This window comes from Musa acuminata, chromosome BXJ3-1 (genome assembly GCF_036884655.1).
Source record: "Musa acuminata AAA Group cultivar baxijiao chromosome BXJ3-1, Cavendish_Baxijiao_AAA, whole genome shotgun sequence".
Lineage (NCBI taxonomy): Eukaryota > Viridiplantae > Streptophyta > Magnoliopsida > Zingiberales > Musaceae > Musa > Musa acuminata.
In genome coordinates, this window is record NC_088349.1 from 12,920,672 (window position 1) to 12,938,506 (window position 17,835).

The 17,835-nt window shown below is 36.9% G+C and overlaps 1 protein-coding gene across 5 annotated transcripts; it reads right to left on the reverse strand.

The window, feature by feature from the left end:
* Nucleotides 1-447: 447 nt before the first annotated feature.
* Nucleotides 448-16,848, reverse strand: LOC135585399 (endo-1,4-beta-xylanase 1-like). 5 transcript variants are annotated; one of them, XM_065136910.1, is made up of 12 exons: nt 16,579-16,848; nt 16,435-16,497; nt 14,796-15,160; nt 14,562-14,703; nt 9,881-10,242; nt 9,668-9,809; nt 8,537-8,886; nt 8,236-8,413; nt 3,869-4,233; nt 3,619-3,778; nt 1,951-2,484; nt 448-1,810 (listed from the first exon to the last, which is right to left on the reverse strand). In XM_065136910.1, the coding sequence occupies exons 1-12, from the start codon at nt 16,660-16,662 to the stop codon at nt 695-697; spliced, it is 3,861 nt and encodes a 1,286-aa protein (XP_064992982.1). In that variant the 5' UTR covers nt 16,663-16,848; the 3' UTR covers nt 448-694. The 5 variants fall into 5 exon arrangements, with proteins under 5 accessions (XP_064992982.1, XP_064992981.1, XP_064992984.1 ...); XM_065136909.1 differs by having other exon boundaries at nt 16,435-16,500; XM_065136912.1 differs by lacking the exon at nt 1,951-2,484 and having other exon boundaries at nt 16,435-16,500.
* Between the last annotated feature and the right edge of the window lie 987 nt (nt 16,849-17,835).

Genomic DNA, 17,835 nt, shown 5'->3' on the forward strand with positions numbered 1-17,835 from the left:
ATTTTATTATCATTTTTATATATGAAAACACGTACAATATATTTCGTTAGTAGAGTCGACAAAGGAAAGATAAGATTAAATATTTTACATTCATAATTATAAGGATGTCAATATAATTTTTTAAAATATAAGAATTAAAATATTAAAAAGATAACTAATTACAAAAAATAATCTATAATTAGATGCAGTATAACCACTTCAGTCAGAACTAATAGGTTGACTATACTATGAGATCAAAGGAATGAATTGGACTATACCCTATCATAGATTTGGCAAGATTAAGACCTATTCAATCGTCTCCAAGGGATTGACACACCACACAAATTTTGCTTGCAATAACTCATTGACGACAAAGTGTTCCAGATTTAACTCCGGACAAATTACTTTCTCATTGTCCAGTAGAGCAGAAACAAGAACTCTAATCATCCATAACTTTGAGGCCTTAAATGAAACAAACCAAAGTTATAATGATGGTGAAGAATATATAAATACATGTATCATGAATGTAAATGTCAAGGCAAGACAGAATCTTGCATCATTTTTCTGCGGGTCTCGTCTTATTTTTCAACAAACCAACAAGCCTTCATTTGCTCACCAACATACAAACAAATCCCACTGACATCTATGAATAACCACTCTTTTACAAGTTCCTGAAATAATGCATCTTTGAGCATCAAAAGTGATGATGTACAACTTACTTATCTATGGTCAAAACAAGAGGAGAATCTCCCTTATCAACGATAAATGACCTTGATATACTTTTGGAAGCAGTAGCAATGTCCACAGTGTATGTACCATGATATCCACTGAATCTAAATTCACCCTGCGTATCGATGTTGCCATCAGCATGAGATAGCCACTCTTGCCTCAGAGCAAGGTACCTTTTACCAGCTTCATTTATGTTGCCTTCAGCATCCACCAAATGGGAATGATCCCTGCATGTGAACAATTCCCAGAATCCCCAGAGCAAGACGCCTTCGACAGCAGGATGCGCGAAGGCTTCTCGAAGAATAACCTCCAAGTCGTCAGCTCGAATATATTCGTTTTCTGCAGAGACATCCAATTCGGTGAACCAAATAGGGAGACCGAGTATCGCCAACTTGTCCAGTGCATCACATATAATTTCTCCAACCGGATGGCTGATATGACCTTGTATACCAATCCCTCCTATAGGTGCACCTCGCTCCTGTAAATCAAGGATTTGCTGAATGTACTTTTCTGGAGTGGACTTAGAATCACATCCATCTTCTACATTATAATCATTGACAAACAGAATGGCAGAAGGATCCAATTGATGGGCTTCTTGAAACATGTATGCCCAGATATCTTTTCCCAGCCTATCTTGATAGAAAGATCCATGGAGCATCTCATTGTTCACATCATAGTGCCTAAACTTGCCTCTGTACCTAGATAGTAACCCTCTGATACGGTTCTGGACAGCTATCATTAGATCATTAGAGTCCAACGATTGCACCCATGGCTGGATGGCATCTTCTACTTCCCAGAAGATGCAGTGGCCTCTTGTCTGCTTACCATGTTTGTGACAGAAATCTAATAACTCATCTGCATCTTTGTAATTGAATTTTCCTTGTTGTGACTCTGTATGGTACCACTTCAGCTCATTCCCAAAGACAGCCCAATTGAAATTTTTCAAAAAGAAATCAACAAAGTCCTCATTTTCAATGTTTGATCTGTTGATACAAGCCCCAAAAGCAAAGCAGTTGTCAATTTGTTTAATCTTCAGAGATGCACCGACAAGACCTTCATTCTCAGAACCTGAAAATTTAAGGATGACATCACGCTTTCGTATCTGCAGGAAAAGGTGCAAAATAACATTATTTGACAAGCACAGGTTTAGGAAACAATAATATAATTATGCTTTTCAAAGAAATATAAATATTTCTTTGTTATAATTGCAATCATGGAAAAAAATCTTATGACTGAAAATACCTTATCAGCTTTTTCCTTGAGAACTTTATATCGTGCCTTCCTATTTACAGGAAATATCTGCAGTTCTGACAGCATCAAATCGACACCTGGTGGAGGACCTTGCACATAAACTATAACTTTAGATGGTCTTTTTTCAATTCTGAATGATCCTCTAATTTTGTTCCATCTGTCAGAGTTAGCTTCAACTTGCCCCCCATTGATCCACTGGTTGTCTACACCAAGTGCTACGTTGACATGACGAGGACTAGTTGCTCCTGAACCTAAACGTACCCAAGTAGCAACTTGGTAGGTTACGTGTAACTTAATCCTGTCTGTTATTATCTGGGAGGGGCCCATCCAGGTTTCTGTGCGATTTGTAGTGAGGATAAAATGGCTGCTTATTGGTTGATTGTGATTGACAGAATCCTTTGCTAAGGGAAAGAACTCCTCTGGAACTGTGCCTATGCTCAGCTTACATGAGCCAAGAGGATTCCACCAATTAAGGCCATCAGTGAAAGAGCTATTTCTGATTATGTTAGCTCCATGTGAAACATCCTGCAAAATCAAGTGTGTAACATATGATCTTGTTTAAATACTTCATCATCCCAACTATTGCAAATTCTGTTTCTTCAGGAATGGATTTGTTTAGAAATCAAATGGAAAAGAAATGTCAAAAGTAATTTTCATCATGAATAAACAAAAGCCAGAAAAGCAAAGTCATACAATGATAAAGAGTAAAGATCAGGAGAAGGGACCTTAATGTAGAACTGTAACTAAAATCCTAATTCCCTACAAACTTCAACTAAGCATTGCCATTATGCACAACAGCACTGTCAAGTATCACATCTAAACCACTAGGCGAGGTGATTGTCTTTCACACGATTTATCCTCTTTTTTTTCACATAAGTTAATCATGAAAACTAAAAAGTAGAATCCACAGAGTGAAGGATAAATAGATAGATAGCTTAACCTATCAAAGCAAGTTGGATGAGAACAGAAACCAACACAAACAAAAATGGCTGAACTGTGAGGAATAAGATACTGATGGTAACAGAGGAACAAAGATGGCCATATACATTGTAACCAAAAAACACAGGGTCTTAAGAATAGGCTAAAATGTGGTTAGGTGCAAGCATTGATCAATGGTCACTTAAAAAGCTTGTCAAGGAATAGGCATACATAACCTGAACTGCTGCAGATTGGTATTGCAGTTGTTCAGATTGACAGGGAAAAAAAGAGGAAAACTCTCCTCAAACTAACAGCGCAGAACAGATGTTATATTCAACTGTGGAAGTTTAGAGGCTATAACAACTTAAAATTGAATTATTTACTGATTGTATATTTGCATCTCAAACCCTTTCTAACTCCTTTTGGGGTGATGATAACTTCAGGCAGTTACATCTTTAATTACATCAAACCAATCATTGCAGTGGAATCCCCAACTACAAGCAACAAAAAAGGCCCTAGCCAAGAAGCAATAATATACAGATGAACCATGATACTCCAAAACAAGTGACTAGGTCAGTTCATTGTAGAATAGTTGACATGAAATATACAGATTATACTCAGAGTATCTCAGGCACATGAAGTCACCAAACTAACATACCAGTATGTTGATGGATCTCAAAAAGTTTAGTGCATTTTGAAAGATTGAAGTTAGATTTAACTTCTAAGACAATCATTTCATACCTCACAATGTTCCACATCAGAGCAAGAAACTACAACAGAATCAATCAGCAAGTCAACACCTGCAGAAGGTCCTTCCAGATAAAAAATCACACATTTTGGCATGCTAGTCAATGAAAATGAGCCTTCTAACATTTCCCATCTTTCTTTCGACACCATAGCCCTGCAGAAATAGCCATTTTCAACTTTCTAAAACCAAGAAAAACTGATATCGACATGAAAGCAGTTATTCTCTAATTACAAGAGCTGCAACCTTCCAACAGATATATAACTCAGTTGGGAGTCCAGGTGCTCCAGCTTAAGTGTTGCTTTGACTGCAGAAGGTTCCTGATGAGATCCCGAAACTCGAACAATGACAGAGACATTGTAGGTTAAACCAGTTGAAACTTTATTTGTTATGTCCTGTTCCAAAGCATGCCAGCTCTCAGATCGATTTGTTAGGACTGCATAATTTGATCCAGTTTTTGCAGTGACTCCCTTTAAAGGACCAAATTCCCCTGATACAACAAACCCATCACAAAGATTAAGGGACCAAGACTGCAGTCCTCTGGAAAAATCATGATTTGATATAATATTGGTACTGACAACCTTCCTTGAATCAATATTGTCTCTGAAACCCTGAAAATAGAAGACAATATTCAGCAGGTATTTTATTCATATCGATAGTGTAACATCTGAGATAAAGCAAAACCTCATGATTAGACAGTCAACCATCACAGCCATGTAAATGTTAAACTCTTATCTCGATGCATGTGTTGAACCTAAAATTAACATCCATCATATCTTTAAACATGATTAAGGAACACAATAAATGAAATTTTAATAACATGACAAAATGTAGTATAGTCTACCCTAGTTTTGTCAATACCATGTCAAGCTATATCGGCATTCTCAAATTATCATCGATAGCAAAAGGAAACTTCATGGAATAAGCAATATTGTATCAGGGATAATGCTGAGAATACTGACCTTCCTCAGCAAGGTTTAAAATTTTGATCCAGTGAGTCTGGGTCAGTACTGTCTAGACCAGGAAGAGGTTGAGAATAGGGAGGAGGGGAGGGACAAGTGGAGGAAAAGGAGAACTGGCGAGGTGGAAGGAGACAGTGAAGTGTATCAGAGGGAAAGGAAGTGGTGACAATATTGAGGAAGAGGCAACAGTGACACAATAGGGTGGATGAAGCAGTGGCCAAATGGAAGAGCAGGAGGAACAAGAGGTGGAAGATGAGGAAGAGAGACATGTCAAAGAGAGAAAGAAAGTTTGAGAGAGAGATAGAGAGAGGGCGGGAGAGGCAAGGAGAGAGAAAAAAACAGCTGACAATTGAGACAACGGTCAGCTCATTTCAGGGAGTCTGGACCAGTTTTTTTATTTTTTGTCTAAAAGAGTTTGAACCCCTTTTTCGCCTTAAAAAAGCTGAACTCATGCTTCTTAGGTATTGTGAGAGGTTGCGAGGCTATTCTCCCTCTCTACTTTTGCTCCACGACTGTGGCTCCCCCAACGCAGCCTATTTTCCCTCTCTGTGGTATCACTCGATCACCGCCACAATCCTGGGGCCACGATTTCAGGTATTCCTCATCTTCTTCTCCTCCTCTTCCTCCACCTCCTCTCCTCCTCCCTTCTTTCTTCTTCCCCTTCTGCTTCCTCCTTCCTCTTCCTCCCCCTCCCTTAGCAGCATAGTACCTTGGTACATGTCGGTGTGCTGTGTGTCTGCATACACAGTGTGCCATGTGTCTACCGATACATCGACATCGACTGAACCAATACCAGTCCAGCCATCAACTAGTATGGGTCCGATATCCGAAATTGTATTCCTTACATGGTACTTCTAGAATCTAATAGACTTGGATAGATGAGATTGAACCCAGTTCCTTTGTAGTACAAATGGTCAGCAACAATGTAACAAACTAGAAAAAATTGATGAAAATTTGATGGAGAATAGAGCCTACGTTTTTTGGCTATTATGTACAATCCACTGTATAGACCTCATGATGAAGGTGACCGGCCATACCCAATTATGAGGAAAAATAGAGCATCTCTCATTTACCCAATTATGAGGAAAAACAGAGCATCTCTAATTTTATTATTATCATCACTGGATGCATGCATAGTTTTACATAGGGAGAATTCCAATAACCAGTCTCACTCGAACTGTCACCCACTTTATCTTCTTTAAGTCTATCTAGTACAAAATGATAAGACTGAAAGCCATGTTCACTGAATGGGCTAGCTCCCTTATACTAGCTCATTAAATTGGAAGACCATAGGAAAACACATATTATCCTCCAAATTCTGTGATGCAACAGTTGAGATCAGTGTCACTATGGATAGTATCTCAATTCTATATACCAATATATTTACAACTTTACCACCCATGATGAGCCGTTGAAATATGTTTACAATGTAATAATAAGACTAGATACAAACTACTCAAAGCGCAACCAATGTCATTTTAAAATGATTAGTTGATTACAGGATAGTTCCTATTAATTTGTGATTAATTACTTATTCATATATGTCAACTTATTTATGTATGTCATGTTGACTAGTCTAGTGAGAAACCACCATTTCACAATATAACATGACTCCTAGTAACATAATTCAGAACTAAAATTTGTCATTTCTTCACCTCAATCAAATGGGTTTACCTTAATATAACTGATTAATTGTCCTTTTGCAGTTGAGTGTTGGCTATAATTTGGAGGGTTCATACTATAAAAAAAGAAAATAGAAATGAGTGCCCTGTCACTAACCACTTTGATAGAACCCAAGATAGACCCATGTGATATGGAGTTTTATAATGATGACTTGGGCCTAATGATAGATTATGTATGTGCGACTCTGGATGACATTAGACCATTCCATCTAGTTTTATTTCAGAAGCACTCGAGGAAGGAAACTGACAGGGATCACAGGATGAAACTGCTTAGTATGAGGAAGATTGAAGCACAGTGTCACAGGGCGAAAAGACAAAATAGTCAAGACATCAATGCTGATTTTTGCTGTTGATCCTGTTGTTGCACTTGTTTGCAGTGAACTTGAGTATCAAACAGCTCTAGAGTCATCTTTAACAAACTGGAACAATTTATATTACTGTATTAGCTCCTTTCTTATTCCCTATAAACCAGTGGTGAATGGCTAAGACACCCATAGGCATAGTTGCAGTATTTTGTCTTTCAGTAAAATGAATATAGGCTTAAGGTATGTTCGAAAACAAAGGTTAGTGACACTTAAATTTACAATACAACCTATTTTTCAGTCAGCTGAAGCTAATCACACATACATCAAAACATTTTTGTCAAATAAATATGCAATAGTAACTACAGTATGTACTTGGCTGTGGCTTTAGCGCAATAAAAGACCGGAAGGATCAAAGTCTTAATTACTTTATAACAAAAAAGTGCTACATATATTTTTAAGCAAGTAGCTTCATCCAGAATTTGATTTATATTAGCCTGCATAAATCAGACTTCCACATTCCGTCTGGTCAACATCAAATTTCTTTTCTCCAGTGTTGCACAAAGAGACAAATGAAAATACCAACCATTGGTTATTACTAAATGAAAATACAGAAAAGCATCTCTAGGTTTCATGTGTTCTTAAGGTTTTAAAGACTGTAAAAGGTCATTGAACCAAAATATGGAGAGTTCCATGCAATAATTTGTCATGAATTATTTTCGGAAGCCCAAGAGCTCATCTTGCAAGTATTGGCAATATTACATCAAATGGAACTTAAATCATTCACCATATATTCTTGCAACCATAGCTCATGGTGTCCACCAATTCTGATATGATATTGAAAATTGATCAAAAATCACTTGAGTTGACTAAACTCAGCCAAAGTTGGCCAACTATACGCCATTTGACAACTTCAAAAGAAGGGGAAAAAAAAAGATGAGTGGAGCAACAGAAGAAGACATTGCTACTGTAGGTGTGAATTAAAGGAGATATTGCTGATATTGTTTTTACTATTCACTACAAACATCATATTTGTCATCTTCCACCACTGTTGTAATATTTGTTGTCCAACATTAGTAGAACAAAGAAGAGACAAAGAATAAGCCTTAACCTTAAGGAGATACCATATTAGAGAGAGAAGATGTGACATTTGCCATGTCTCAAATTCCATGAGCACTCAATTAAGGACTTTTTAATTGTCTTTGTATTATTTAATACTTCTCCGATATGGTGATTACAGAAGCACTGGGATTATAATGGGAACCATCGCTATATTCAAAATAATCAGAACTATATGTGGAGCAGCTTTAACTCTTTTGTATGACAGATAGTAGTTATGTACTCACCTTTTTTGAAAGTTTATTATTTTAACTATTATGAAGGCAAAAGAATTTGTTAATATAATTTTTTTTACTCATTCCATCAATGCAAAAAAGTTTCTTCTTTCAAAAAAGAAAGATTCTTGTAGCATAAAATAGTTTTCTTTTATTTCACCAATCCAATCCGATTGATCAAATAGATCTTGGCCATATCATCCCTAAACAATCCTAATATTTGTACCAATTTTGCAACCTATGCTTGCAGCTTCTCTGTTTATTAAACTAAACAGTAACATTAATAGACATCTCATAGATCAATATTTATGGGAAGATTTTAGCTATACTGACCTCATCACTTGGTGGAACTGAAGCTGCAGCTTTCATTGCCCGTCTTACTACGAAACTATCAACAAGGATATCAGTACCCGGTGGTGGCCCTTCTATAAATATAATGGCTCTTGAAGCAACACCATTTAGGAGGAATTTCCCCTGCAACTTCACCCATTCCTTGTCTGATGCCTGAATTCTTTTCAAGTAAGAATAGTGCTTAGGCCACTAATGTAATTTCCTTGAATGTAAATTAGTTAAATTTAATCTTATGGCAACAATAAGTATGTCAATGATGAGTTATAACAAAGTGATATCTTACTTGGCGATGCCGATATATTGTTCCCGACCATTTGGTGATTGAGCCCACAATGTTGCTCGAACATCAGCATTATTGGCATTCCCGAATGTCCGAACTACAGCAGTAACTTCATATGCAAGCTTCCTGCTTACCCTGCCTGTTATTTCTTGTTCAATCCCATTCCAGGTTTGATTCCTTTCAGTTGCTGAAACAAAATACCTTCCCTTGACTGGAAGTATTTTCCCATTCACAAGAGAATTGTGCAAGAGAATCTTGCATCCTCTTCCAGACCAATCACTTAATCCATCTTCAAACTGAGGATTTCGTACTATATTCTCATCCACACTGGTAGCACGACAAACCTCCGTATCCTATCAATAGAAGATGCAAAACAGGTCACCGTTAAAAAAAGAGAGGATTAGGAAAAGATGAGATTGGTCATGGCATACCATAATGAAAAAGTTGATAGTATGTAACTGACATATGTATTAGCATACATTTCTACATGTTATGGATCCATATAAAGAAAAAGGGAGAAGACATGGTGTGAGGATAATTATCGAATCCTAACATGTCCTACTTGCCAAAAATAAAAAGAAAAGAATCTTAAATATCCACACTCGTGTTTTTGGCTTCATTGGTTCCATAAAGGTTGTTTCTTTTATTACTGTGAATTTTTATGGTATGTGTTGAACAAATAGAAAGTGTTCTATTCATGCTCTTAAATTAGTATTGTATTCTCCTAATGTTCTTAAACTTAACATTCAAAATATGAAAAATAAAATATTAAACAAGAAAATTAGATGAAGAAAAGCAAATCATCAAGTCCAACAATCATGTAGGTTTAAGTATGTTTTAACCATCAATCATCCGAAGCTTGTGCATCCTTACCACATTTAAGTTGCACAAATGAACATGACAATATAAAGCATCCTACTATGCAACAGATGGTGCTATCTAATTTCACATTGCATAAAAGTGCCTGGTTAAATCATTATGCCTCCAAAAACATATGTTTTATGGTTAATGCAAGTAAAGTGTCAGAACTATCAAAAACATAATTGTATGGTTATGAATTTGTTTGTAGCATGATATTAAAGAATTTGCAGTAAGCAATTAGATAATTCCATTGACTAGATCAAATGCACATACCTCACAAGATATAGTGACAGAATCTATAAGCAGATCCATGCCAGGATTAGGCCCTTCCAAATAAAATACAACTCGTCTTGGCATGCTAGTCAGTGAAAAGGAACCTTCCAACTTCTGCCAGCATCCTTTAGAAACGAAGGCACTGAAAAGCTGAAGGTCACAAAAAAGAACTTTTAAACGAAGATCAATAACAAAGATCAAGGTTCTTAATACCTCCCAATAGACAGGTAGCCAGTAGAAGAATCTGAATTCTCGAACTTCAGTGTTGCTTTGACTTCAGCCGGTTCATGAAGAACCCCATATACTCCAATATATGCTGAGACATCATGTATTGCACCAAAAGTGACTTTTGCAGTGATGTCCTGCTCCAAACCTTGCCACCATTCGCTCCTTTGTGTGACTACAGCATAGTTTTCCCCTGAGTTTGGCCTAACTCCATTCAGAAAACCAGACTCTTTTGAGGCAACATAAGCATGGCAACAATTGGGAACCCAAGGTTCCAGCCCACAAGAGAAGTCATGGTTTGAGATGATGTTTATTACATGATTCTGTGTATTGACCATCATTTCCATCCTCTGCTAGAAAAATCACGATTCAGAAGAACTCACAATTGATTGCATCTTAATATTATCAACAATTACATCTACTTGCATATGTGGGTGTCGTTCAATACTTTGTATCAAGAGTTAAAGAAATATCGTTACCATATTATAGATGTTCCCAGCAGCTAATCTACTCTTGTTGCAAATGTTGCTGCTATCAGATCATGTTTCCTTTGAGAGTAAAAAATAATTGTCATCAAGGAAGAACTGAGATCCTAGTTTTATTTTTCTTCTATTTTGTCACAGAAGATACTAGATCCAATACAACTGTTAGTTGTTTATGATGACTATAAAATGGTGTTGCTTAACAATCAGGATAGTAATTCCGAGAATAACATTTAACCAGAAGAGCTGTGACAATCTATTTTTGTATATATTTATGGTTTTACAAAAAAGTGCTTTCTTGTAACATAATCAAACATGAGATTTTATTAGGTTTGCCATTGGTACTGCATATCGGTCCCTGGCCGGACTGGGTTGGTACCTATGTACTAATACATGGTATGCCGGTATATTTTGAAGGCTTAAAGAGGAAGAAGGAGAAGATGAACGAACAAATGGCGGTGGAGGAAGAAAAGGAGGAAGGGGAGGAGGAAGAAGTAGGATGAAAAAGGAAGGACGTGGCAATGGAGGAAAAGGAGGAAGAAGAGGAGGAAGCATATCTAAATCAACATCTGGTGATGCTGTGACGGGCAATGGGTGATATAGCAGCAGTGTTCTCCTGAAATCTCCGAAATCGATGGCAGACAACAGTCAACAATAGTGGCTTGTGGGTGCAAGCATGGGGAAGAGACTTGCAAACATGAGCCCCGAACTAGGGAATTTTTTTTTTCTTTTTTTATTGGCCAAATCGGACCAATAAAAACAGGGACAGTCAGTGTATTGGTTCACACTTGGACAGGTGCATACCACTCATTTCATACCGGTCCGGATGAAATGACAATCCACTTGCTTAGTTTAATCAAAAGACTTTTAGTACTCACATTAATGTATCAGCTTATTTTGGTTGTCATGTACAGTGCAGACTTATAAACTTATTCAGTCAGACTAATCTCTATCGGCATCAGATTTGACAGGCTTGTTACAGGACCAAACTGACAATAGGGCAAAAGATTTAGGAAGCCTACACTTAATTTCCTAATCAAATAAACAGAAAAACCCAAACACCTAAACCAGCAATTCTTCTAGTCAGATTAGTAATGGTAGGTCTGTATTGATGCAAGGATTGGCAGCTATCCCTTGAATTAGAGACTGAAAAACTTCAGCAAAAGCTTCTGAATTGCACGACATTGCATGACAATACAAAATATATTCTATTTAGCACAAAATTGTTCTCATTAGATATGCATTACATTAAGGGCATTTGATCGTTTTTTCAAGTGCATTTATATGCTCCCCAAAAAGAAAGAAAACTCCTACCAAGGTTTACTATTTTGCCCGGATCAGTCGATACAACAACAACATCAACAACAAAGTCATAAGTCCCGACTATTTAAGAGCCCAAATCAGTCGATACTGACCAATATTACCTGTTTGGGCATGAACCAGAACATGAACTGCTCCTTTTCAGGAGATGCTGTTTGATTTTTTTTTTCTTTTAATAAGCCCTAGGTCCACACGTTTTGCAGTCGCTCGGGAATCACAACAACACTGAGAGTCACACTGAGAATCACAACAACGCTGAACTGGTACTTCCCCTCCTCCTTGTTCCTCCTTTCTTCCTTCTGTTTTCTTCTTCTTCCTTCCTCCCACAGTGAAATGGTAAACCAGTACACGCCAGCATACTATGTGTCCATACACTGGAATGGACCAAACCAACATCAGTCTGGTCAAGGGTTGGCATGGGTTCAATACTTGAAAGTTGAAACTGAAAACCTTGACTCTTACCATTACTGGAACCCATCGTGTCATCCTAATTGTAGGCATTCTAAACATTGTTAATTTATGTTAACCACCATGCATATGAAAATAGCCAACCCTAGATAGTTGGGAAATTATGTTTTAAATGTCATACAATACCATTTTAATAGTAGAAACATGGCCAAATATAATGTTCTATAACTAATTATATGCACCTTTACATGCATCTTACAACTCATTACTTAAAAACTTTACAATTATTATTCCCTAAGTTCTTGACTGTAACATATAATGTCTATTTATTTTTAGAAATTTTTATTTACACATTGATTAAATCTTTTGAACACATTTTAATATGTACTGCACCACATATGTGCTGTAGGATAGCTTGACCACTTAGAGATCATGGCCATCCTTCAAAACATTAATATTTATACATGAAAAAGAGGTTTTTAATGGTACTTGTTAAAGTCATTGTCTTACCACAGTTTAAGCAGGGATGGAACCAGTAAAACAAGTATTTAAGTGTTAAGAAAGTGATGTATATTCAACCATTTCTTTCATAGTCCTGTTAGAACAATCAGGGTAGAGTTCTATACTCACCTTCAACCATTCTCTCTTGAGCAGTAAATTTCATTTCAAACACACCATAAAACTGAAGGTTTCTATCCTGACTCCATTTTAACACACTGCAACATAACACACCCTGTTACTGTATCTGCAAGCTCCTGTATCCAACCCCATCAGCCACTGTGCTCAGAGGATGAAAAAGAAGTGAAAAAGGGGAAAGAGGCATCTTAACTTGTCAAAATTTGTGAATCATCATGCCACTGGAAACAAGGCCATTATCACCATCTCCATCTCTAGTCTAGGCCATGTTGAATCCCACCAAGACCACCTCCAATAACCACTTTTACCAGTTACCACTACAAAATTTAAGGTTGCTTTCACTTATTATAGTTGAGGCAGAAACAGGAACTAAATGGTATGGAAGAACGGAAAGGAAACCAAAGAATCAAGTGAGTAGATTTAGAAATAGAAAAAAATTAATATGGACAAGAAATAAGTTTCTTGTATTTACAGGCCACCAGTCAACAATAATTGCAAAATAACTGAGACTATTGTAGTACTATAGGTCATTTATTGGCTACATGATCCAAACACTTAAAGACATGTTGGATGGTCCTAAAATTTTGACTGAAATGGAGCATCTGTAATGAGATAAGGCCTCCTACCGTGAGCCAATAAAAACAAAGACTAGAACATGGTTTAGGTAGAAGATATTAAGGACTTTCACCGAGGCGATTATGATGCAGAATAATTTAAATGGTGTAGCAGGACCAGATGCAATGTAGAAGAAAGTGACAAGTGCACATTGCTCCCAACAATGTACGATCCAAGGAGGGTCAATGTATGCCGCCTTAACTCTAGAACAGAGATACTATTTCCACAACTTTGATCTTGGTCACCTCAATCAAAGGAGCAAAACCAAGACTGGAAGCAACATCTTCCACACATTTTAGGGAAATGTATATCAGAAACCTGTCAAGAAATTTGAATTAAATTATTAGGTCTTGCTTTCACTGGATGTGTAACTCTATTGGCATTATTAGTAAGAAATAAGAATTATTCTACAAAGCTAATCCTACAAGGATGGACTGGAGATAGCATGCTTCATTAGTGATCTGCATCAGATAATGATATCAAAACTTCTATTCAGTGTATTCTTCTGCAAAGAAAGAAATTTTATAATCATGGCAAAACATTAAAAATAACTGCCTGCTCATCAGAGCACAAAATAGAAATCAAGTCAGTAGGAAAAACACTTTTTCCAGAGAACAGCCTGACTCCTTGTTTAGTATGGTTGGCTATCAATTAGCAGCTTGATTTGTATCCCTAACAATTATCTTTTTACATCTCAATAAGTGTCTAACAAATCACAATTTAGTTCTATTCAATGATTGAAGACACAGTTAATTTTGCTTTGCAAATAAAATAAAAAAGAGAGGATTATGAAGGTTGACAAAATCAAAATCCTACATCATTTTCATGTAACAGCAGACAATATGTAGCATCATAACTTTGTAAATTTTGCCTGTTGCCCAATATCAATTAGCATTCAGAATACAATATGCATCCGAGTACATGTTGCCCTCAAGCATTTCTACTCAGTCTAAGAGATGCCTCACAAATAATCCTTTTACAGCTAAAAGTATGTACTGCAAATGACAAAGTCATCATACCTCCCATAATGTTTACCCATGTATGAAATTGCAGATATGATGCTAAACCATTTGAAGCAGAAAGTTACTGGATCTAGTAGGTCATAATTAGATAAAGAAAAAAGCAAGATGAATAAGCCCCGAGATGAGAATCAGGACAGGCCAGTTCCAGTAAATACATCTTTTCATGTAGAGAAAGATTGTGCATGCCTCAGAGGAGACGACCACAGAATCTATGAGCAGGTCCACACCAGGAGGAGGTCCTTCCAAATAAAACACTACTCGTCTTGGCATGCTTGCCAGTGAGAAGGAACCTTCCAACATCTCCCAGCAATCTTTAGAGACCAAGATCCTGAAACAGACAAATGTGGTCTATAGAATCCTTGGAAAAGAGAAACTGATAAACAAAGTGCTATGTTCTTAATATCGTTTGAATCACATTACCTCTCAATGAACATATAGCTAATCGAAGAATCTGAATTCTCCAACTTCAACGTTGCTTGAACTCCAGCCGGTCCATGAAGATCCCCATAGACACCAACACATGCTGTAACAGTATATTTTACACTGACAGTGACCTTCTCAGTGATGTCTTGCTCCAGGCCTTGCCAACTTTCATTCCTATGTGTAACCACAGCATAATTTCCACCCGAGCTCGGCCTCACTCCATTCAGGAAACCAGAAATTGCTGAGGCCACATAAGCATGGCAACAATTGGGATGCCAAGACTCAAGCCCATTGGAGAAGTCATGGTTTGAGATAATGTTCATTGGGTAACCAGCCTGTGTACTAACAACCACTCTGGCCCCCTGCCAGAAAAACTTGCTAATCAAAAAAATTAATCCACACATAGATTAAAGAGCCAGTAAGTGTAAACATTCTTGAACAAGATGGAAATGCACTAAACCCCATAGATGAAACCCAGAGGCCCAGAAAGGGCATTCATCAATTACACTGCTTCCTTTGATTCTTGCTACAGTTTGTACTCACTAGGGTCTCTACCTTGGATATTTTACAAGTGCCTAAAATGCTGCAATTTTTTCCTAATTATCAAATCTAATTTTAAATGCAAATATGTGTTTGTTTCTGTTAAATGAAATCAAGATATTATGACAGAGTCACAGAAGCACTATCTAAAGTCTAAACAATAAAAGAAATGAAGAAATTCTATGTGAGGAAAAAAAATCAGATCAACCTTGCAAAGCTGTCAGAGAAGTGATCTCTAGTTCTTAAAAATGGAGATATAAAGAAAGACAATAATTACAAAAAAGAAATTCAAAAATGATAACACACAACAATATCATATCTGAGAGCCATTCATGCTGCAGTTGCCAATGGGTGCATTGTGGACCACCTGCTAACTCTTAGTTTCCAATAGCAGGAAATCCTCATTGTTGTTAATGTGGGTGTAAGAATAGATCCCCCTCTGGCCAAACAGCCACGCATGTCACATTGCACTGACGGAAACTAGCAATAAAGATAGATTCATTCCTGAGACATCCACCATGTTGTCAACAAAAGCTGGATCCCATAGTGGCAATGAGAGCTGATCCTTAACATAATCATACTGCCCAAAGTACCTCTGACATGATGTTTATACCAGCTGTTGTCTCTCCATACGATCGACATCCACTATACAAAAAAGAGTTTTGTCAAAGGTGCTAGGCGCTCAAAGGAACCAAGGTTAGCGCTATAACTATGTAGGGAAGTAGGGCAAAGGATGCAGAACTAAAACTTACTGATCAAGAAACTTATAGCTGACATTGTCATGCTAAGGTCATCCTGGGTTTGATAAAAGAACCAGTATGATGTTAACCTTATTGACATTCCAAATTACTAAACCTACTCTTAATTCAATTTTGTATTCAGATTCTTTTCCTCGTAAAAGAAAACAAAATGTTGTGAGACATCAAATTCTTGATTATTTATCAATCAAAACTGTACGCCCAATCAGCATTATAAACTACAAGGAAAGAAATGAACTTTAGGAGAGGCAAAAAAAATCAGATCATAACTAGAGAAAAACAACGATTAAAATAATCCAAAATTCGTTTTTTTTTTAAATCGACTAACTACACAACACCTGAGAGCCGTCGGCGTCTCGATCGCTGCCACTGCGTGGTAGATCTACTGCCGGTACTTCCGTCTTCTACAGAAGGAAATATTGATCGGCATGAACAAAGAAAAGGGGCGATAAACAAAAGCCACGGAAGAAGGGGAATTGTACCGTGGGGTGGTTTGGTGGAGACTGGGGCAAGGGCTTCGAGGAGGATCGTCTCGGCGGTCGCAGACAGAAGGCGGAGAGGCACATCGTAGTAATCACACTGAGATGTCAAATATGACATATATGTGAGCTCCCCAACCTGGTTTCATTCTCAAGATGCGATAGGAAGAACACTAGTTTTCGGTTTCGCTGTCGCTTTCGCTTTCCGGGAATTGCTTCGACTACAAGAACGGGAGCGATCCACCACGAGCGAAGCCTTTCCTTGAGGCGGGGGTTTTCTCCATCAATTTTATCTATTTATTTATTCATTTATCTATATACATGTCCTTATTAAATTTTTATAATCGCATATTTACCCTTGCAAATTTTGAGACAGCATATAACCGAAGTTTGCCTCAACTTTGCCTAACTTAGATCAAAAGAGCGTATTAAACATATAAAACGTCTAAAATATCGTTAATATTTGTATCAATGTTTGTAAATTGGAAATTTTAACTGACTTTAATCGTTGCGCCTAATGCAACGAAGATGAGAATAATAAGTATATTTTAGGTAGTTATTATTCATATCAATTAATTAGAATATATTGGAGTGGAATAGATGAATGATCTAAATACTCGGAGGGACATATGATGTTGGTAGGGCCAAATATGATATTTGAAATTTTGAATATATATATATATATATATATATATAGAGAGAGAGAGAGAGAGAGAGAGGCAGATGCAACTTCTATTTCTTGTGATGGTACTATTTAAAAGTACCATGTCCCACACTTAATAGCTGGAAGCTGCTTAGCAGTCGCATGGTTTATGGCTAATAACGTACAGAGACACACTAATGAGCGAATCACTAGACACGATTTTGACATCGTTTAAGAGATGTATGAAAATATAAAACAAAAGGGATGTTGGTACGTCGAAAAAGGGGAAAGATCTATGTGTGCATGTTGGATGAAATATCATGTTAGCTGACGACAAAAATAATAAAGATCGAAGTCTGGATTTTTTTTTTTTAACTCAACCCTCTGATGATAAAAATAATAAAAAAATAATTCATTAGCCAAATGTCTTCTTCTAACATTGAATAATTTTTGTACTAGGTATGTAGGAGAGGAAAGAATATTCCTTACAATGTTTTGGAGAGTATAATATAAAATTATCCCCTGATTCTCTGGTGTATAAAAGAAAAAATTTATAATTATTGTCTTAGACTTATGTCTAAGTACATAGACAAAGAGGAGGCAGACTCTATCTATGC